Source organism: Cicer arietinum, chromosome 2 (assembly GCF_000331145.2).
Source record: "Cicer arietinum cultivar CDC Frontier isolate Library 1 chromosome 2, Cicar.CDCFrontier_v2.0, whole genome shotgun sequence".
Taxonomy (NCBI): Eukaryota; Viridiplantae; Streptophyta; class Magnoliopsida; order Fabales; family Fabaceae; genus Cicer; species Cicer arietinum.
The window spans coordinates 5848994-5855296 of NC_021161.2; the positions used below are offsets into that span (position 1 = coordinate 5848994).

At 31.7% G+C, this 6303-nt stretch overlaps 1 protein-coding gene across 2 annotated transcripts in view; it reads left to right on the forward strand.

The window, feature by feature from the left end:
• Positions 1 to 2623, forward strand: part of LOC101500594 (5-methyltetrahydropteroyltriglutamate--homocysteine methyltransferase) — a 4490-nt gene extending 1867 nt beyond the window's left edge. For both annotated transcript variants that reach the window (XM_004489622.4, XM_004489623.4), the window contains exons 6-13: positions 1 to 218; positions 316 to 479; positions 571 to 651; positions 741 to 907; positions 993 to 1098; positions 1240 to 1490; positions 1706 to 1907; positions 1992 to 2623. In XM_004489622.4, the coding sequence (XP_004489679.1) occupies positions 1 to 218; positions 316 to 479; positions 571 to 651; positions 741 to 907; positions 993 to 1098; positions 1240 to 1490; positions 1706 to 1907; positions 1992 to 2360 (1558 nt within the window). In that variant the 3' untranslated portion in view covers positions 2361 to 2623. The remainder of the gene's footprint in view (positions 219 to 315; positions 480 to 570; positions 652 to 740; positions 908 to 992; positions 1099 to 1239; positions 1491 to 1705; positions 1908 to 1991) is intronic.
• The last annotated feature ends 3680 nt before the right edge of the window (positions 2624 to 6303 follow it).

Consider the following 6303-nt stretch of genomic DNA (forward strand, 5'->3'; position numbering starts at 1 on the left):
TCCTGCTGAGGCATACAAGACCCTCACAAGTCTGCCTGGTGTCTCGGGGTTCGGATTTGATTTAATCCGTGGAGCTAAAACTGTCGATTTGATCAAGGGTGGATTTCCAACTGGAAAATACTTGTTCGCCGGAATCGTCGATGGAAGGAACATTTGGGCTAATGATCTTACTGCTTCTCTGATTACATTAAATGGTTTGGAGGACATTGTGGGAAAAGGTATTTTTCAAAAACATGCATTTCATGGTTATTGTGGCAGATTTTTCCTTTTAATAATATAGTCACTTGATATATCTATTTAATAAAATGTATGCAGATAAACTTGTTGTGTCAACCTCTTGTTCACTTCTTCACACTGCTGTTGATCTTGTTAATGAGACCAAGTTGGATAATGAGATCAAATCATGGTTAGCTTTTGCTGCACAAAAAGTTGTTGAAGTAAATGCATTGGCCAAGGCATTGTCTGATCAAAAGGATGAGGTAATTAACCCTTCTTTCCTTTATCCTATATCAGAGAAAACTATATGTTTCATTCCTGTTTGTTTCACTATTTTTATGGTTTCATTTGCAGGCCTTCTTCTCTTCTAATGCTGCAGCTCAGGCTTCAAGAAAGTCCTCTCCAAGAGTGACTAATGAGGCTGTTCAGAAGGCTGTGAGTGTTTCAACTTCCCATTTCTGTTGAGCAGAATTTTGCAAATTCATTCTCTTTTTACTTATGACATATTTCCCTTTCCCTCATAGGCTGCTGCATTGAAGGGATCTGAACATCGTCGTGCCACAAATGTCAGCTCCCGACTCGATGCACAACAAAAGAAGCTCAACCTTCCTGTCCTGCCAACCACTACCATTGGATCCTTCCCTCAGACTGTTGAATTGAGGAGAGTGCGACGTGAATACAAGGCCAACAAGTAAGATATACTCAGAGCTGATAAACTCGCCTTTCTTTACCTTTTTCTTCTTGTGTTGAATCTAAGCTTGTTTTATTTTTTACAGGATCTCAGAGGAAGAGTATGTTACTGCAATTAAAGAGGAAATCCGTAAAGTCGTTGAACTCCAAGAACAGCTTGATATTGATGTCCTTGTACATGGAGAGCCTGAGGTCAGTTCTCATCTTCATTTAAGGACCAATGTTGTCAAATAGAAGCTATTGCAGCCTTATAAGTTATAACACTATAGCGTAATGAAATTTGAACAAATCGCAATTGTACTTCTGACTAATTGTTGCTTCCTTTCATTGCAGAGAAATGATATGGTTGAGTACTTTGGTGAGCAGTTGTCAGGCTTTGCCTTCACTGTTAATGGATGGGTGCAATCTTATGGATCTCGCTGTGTGAAGCCACCAATCATCTACGGTGATGTGAGCCGTCCAAAACCAATGACTGTCTTCTGGTCATCTACTGCTCAGGGAATGACCAAACGCCCAATGAAGGGAATGCTTACCGGCCCTGTCACCATTCTCAACTGGTCCTTTGTTCGAAATGACCAGCCTAGGTATAAACAAGGCTCGTCATTTTCTTTTTTTTATAGACAAATGTTAGTAGTTAGTTTGTTACGGAGAGAGGAAATTTGTCAACATAAAAAATCAAACTCTAGACCACCTTTTCAATACTCCTTCGGCGTCCCAACCTATACTATTGGGCTGTACCTTGAGGGACACGCAACACACTTTATTGTTATTTCTAACGCGGTATTCAACCTTTTTACAGATCTGAGACTTGCTATCAGATTGCTTTGGCTATCAAGGATGAAGTAGAAGACCTTGAAAAAGCTGGTATTACTGTTATCCAAATTGATGAGGCTGCTTTGAGAGAAGGATTACCATTGAGGAAATCAGGACAAGCTCACTACTTGGATTGGGCTGTCCATTCCTTCAGGATCACCAATGTTGGTGTGCAGGATACTACTCAGGTATTAGAATGTTGTTTGTCTTCTAATGTATGATAAAGTCATAGAATGTTACATCCATAACTTGAATTATTTAACAATTTGCAGATCCATACTCACATGTGCTACTCTCACTTCAATGATATCATCCACTCAATCATTGATATGGATGCTGATGTGATCACCATTGAGAACTCTCGTTCGGACGAAAAGCTCTTAAGGGTGTTCCGTGATGGAGTTAAGTATGGAGCTGGAATTGGACCTGGAGTTTATGACATTCATTCTCCAAGAATACCACCAACTGAAGAAATTGCTGATAGAGTCAACAAGATGCTTGCAGTGCTTGAGACAAACATTTTGTGGGTGAATCCTGATTGTGGTCTCAAAACTCGCAAGTATGGAGAGGTGAATCCAGCTCTCACAAACATGGTTGAGGCCACAAAGCTCATCCGTAACCAGCTCGCTAGTGGCAAGTAAATGGTAGTAAGATATTTGAATCCAAGTAACCATACAAGGTTCTGCTTGTGATTTACAGAGAATGAAAAATTTTCTGTTTTTTTCTTTCTTTCTTTTCTGTTTTTGCAATAACTGTGTGTTGAATATTTAGGTGTTTAGTATGCTCTTGTGAGCAAGGGGTCCTTCTCCCTACACCACAGCTTTTTTTTATTTTTGGTTTTCCAAAATATTTGTATTTTTTGTGGCATTGCCTCAATTATATAATGCAATTGATGTTGATTGTATTTTTATTGTTTAATTTCTCCATGCAAATTTCTTCCTTCATATTTTAAGCCAAGTTGTTTAATGAAAGATGGGAGGAGAGGAGAGGAGAGGAAAAATAATACTCATACATGTAGTTTTTTGGAAGGAACAATTAAAATTTGTTAAATAAGTGATTAAATGATACGAGGTAGGTATCGATGACTGATATAAGTTGAATATTTTGGAATTATCAAAAGCGGAACACAAAAGAAAATGAAAATAGATAAATAAGAAAACTATATCAATGGAAATAAATAAAGAATAATAATATTTTTCCTTAAGTTGGAGCAATATGTATTCTTTTAAATTCTCCAAAAAAATTATTTCAGTCAAAATTTGAATTTGAATCCTCCTAAACTATATATATTACATGAATCCTCCTAAACTATATATATTACATGCATCCAACTTGTTACATATATTATAATCAATAATAGTTCTTTAAAGAAATGAAGATATGAGTTTAATAAAGAGGTTTTAATGATGCCATAAAGGATTTTCTTTCAAATAAAGTAATAATCAACTTCTATATATTTAATCCTTTTATGAAACATTTCCGGATGAATAAACAAGTTTTTTTCTTAGATAACTTTTTAATGTTATACTATTTCGATCTCTAAAGATTTTAAGCTTTTTACCGAACCGCACAAACAAAAAATTAAAAATTAAAAATTTATCAAAAATTTCAATTTAATAGTATTTTTTATACGTTATGAATAAACATTAGAGGGGGATGAACAACCACCACCCTTTAATATACCTTAACATAATAATCACAAAATTCCGATAACTATGATAAGATTAGTTTAGAAATTGGCTCACAATAACAAACAAAATATCTTGGTCGATCTTAGTTAGTTAGAAAATTCAGATTATAAGTTAGGATTATATATATTAAAAAAAACTTACCAATATATACCTTGAAAAATATATAATAAAACGTCTATATTTTTTACCTTCATCCTACCCTGCGACTACTTGAAGGATAATTTTTTTTGATGCAACAGGAGGTCACATCTCGATGATGCGACTATCTACAAGGTTTTATTTATTTTAACAATTAAATGATTATTAATTTAATAAATAAATAAATAAAATTAAAATAACAAAATTATATTAATAAGATACATTTAATATAGAAAATAGTTATATTTAAAGCTGTCAATTTCACAAATCTACTAATTATTGGTATTAACCTAGATGTTGGAAGGGCAAACAATTTCATAGTTTAAATGGCTTCAAAAAAGGAAAGCCTCCAAAACCAAAAACTCTTAAAATTTTGTGGACTTAGATGGGCCTATAAGCCCACTTTTTCAAAAAAAAGAATATTTTTTTGAAAAAAAATTTTAATTTTTTTTCCAAAAAATAAATTTTGTTCTCAAAACTTTTTCAATTTTTTTTATATAAAAAAAGATTTACAAATTTTTTAATTCGAGAAAAAAATTGATTTTTTCAAAAAAAATAATTTTTTGATTTTGCTCACAATTTTTTTAGAAAAAAATTATTTAAAATATTTTTTGAGAAAAATATATTTTAGATTTTTTTGAGAATTTTTTCTGATATTTATGCGAGGAAAATAAATATCGAAAATGTTTCAATTTTTTTTTTTCGATTAACAAAATATTAGACTTATGAGTCCCTCACTTAAGCCTACAAAAAATAATGAAATAATGGATTGAAGCTTTAAAAAAATTATTTCGAACTTAATATTAGGAGCTTAGTATCACATTATTGAAGAGGGGTTTAGAACTATGGAGTTTTATTGATAGTTCTAATTGTACCATAAATCTATGTTGTCAATTGTGAATTGAAAAAAATAACACTTTATTTAAATTTTACTACGCTAAAGTACTGAAATAGCCGCTATTTGACAATATTTTTATTAAATAGTATTTTGCAATAACTATTTGTTTAAATTTCGTTATGCTATAGCGCTATAATGGCTTTATATCAACGATTTAACAATACTGAAACCAAGTCGGTTGTATCATAAAGCTGACAACAAATGATCTATTTTGGGTTATATGCTACAATTTAGGTTTGGATTTACTTGAATTTCAGTTTGGTTTGGTCCCTATATTTGTACATGTCTTGTTTTATTTATTTGTATTAACATAGAGGCGTGCTGCAGATGATAGTTACGAGCTGAGATGCTAACTTAGTTAGAATCTCAGCTTCCTATTGTGATAATGATACTTTTGCATGTCTTTTCTCCTTTTGATAAAAAGCAAAGTTTAATCTAAGGGAAAAATTCAGACCATCACACTTCTTGAGGATGTTTATAAGTTTTACAAAAATATCCCTAATTTATATTCCATGATTCCATCAAGTATTGTCCTTTTTCTATTATCTCTCTAATTTTTCGTTGTACAATGTTCAAGCACCTTATCCCAATATTTCTATTGATGTAAAATCTGTTGTCTTGTTAATTGTTATGAGTTTGGTTTCTCTTTGGTGATACGAAGTGCTCATGAAGAAAACTTGTAATGTTAGCCTTTAAGGTCCAATTTGATTCTCGATCTATGAAGCACAAATAGTAGATTCAACATTGACATCGGAAATAATTTGAGAAAACAAAAATTATTAAATATAACACAAGTATCGACATCAAAAATATCAGACACACTTTCAATCTGAAGTGTCAGTGCTACGTGGTTTTTGTTATATTAGCGAAAATGAATTTTAGTGTTATTTTCAACTGTAGTGCTTCTAGATGATATTTTTAGATTGACTCTTCCTCCCTCTTATTTATTCGCCTTTAAGGGTTCTTGCCTTGAACGGGCAAGAAGCAATAGAAGTAGCAATCTAAATTGATTCTTGAATATTTTTAAAAATAAAAATGAGAAAAATAAAAATTATTATTAATGAAAATGACATTAATAGTCATTTTACAACAACATTAGATAAAATTTAAACTCCGTCGTTTGAGGTTAAAATGTTAAATTCTTACCATTAAACTAGCAACCTCATGCACATAATATATATATTTTTTATAGCTAAATTTTAGTAAGTTAGTGATATTATTAGTTTTTCAAATTTGATCAGGTAACATTCTTGTTAAATTAATTCTTGCGGTATTCCTTAACTCACTAACCAGCTATTACCCGTGAGCTTGAGCAAATAATATGTGCCCCTGAGTCACTAAAAAGTGTATACTTTTGCTGTCCTAATATTAAGTACTTCTTTTATATTTTAATGTGTATTAATTAGTTTTTTTTTTCCTTCCAATTGTCAATGATTTGTCTATTGAAAATTGATGATGAGGATAATGACAAGGTTGAAAATAGAGAAAGAGGAGACATACTTAACCATCTCATGATGGTAGTTATTTGGTTCATGGTTGAGCTTTGAGTTTTTTTCTTAAGGTTGCACACAAATTTGATGACCTATTATTAGTCGATTATGATAATAGTTTGCTTGATAAAAAATGTAACTTTTTCAAAGTTAAATCTTATAGTTGTTACTCCAAGTGCATAATGTGGAAGCCTCAAGTCTCTTAACTAAGGTGATATTCAAGTTGGAGGACCAATACGAATATAGCCATATAGTTGCTCATATTTTGGTAGGGATGATTACATATATTGGATATTGCTATAGTCTAAATAAAATTTTGATGAAGTTTCAATATATTACGAATTGAATTATTAATGAATTTTTTAAG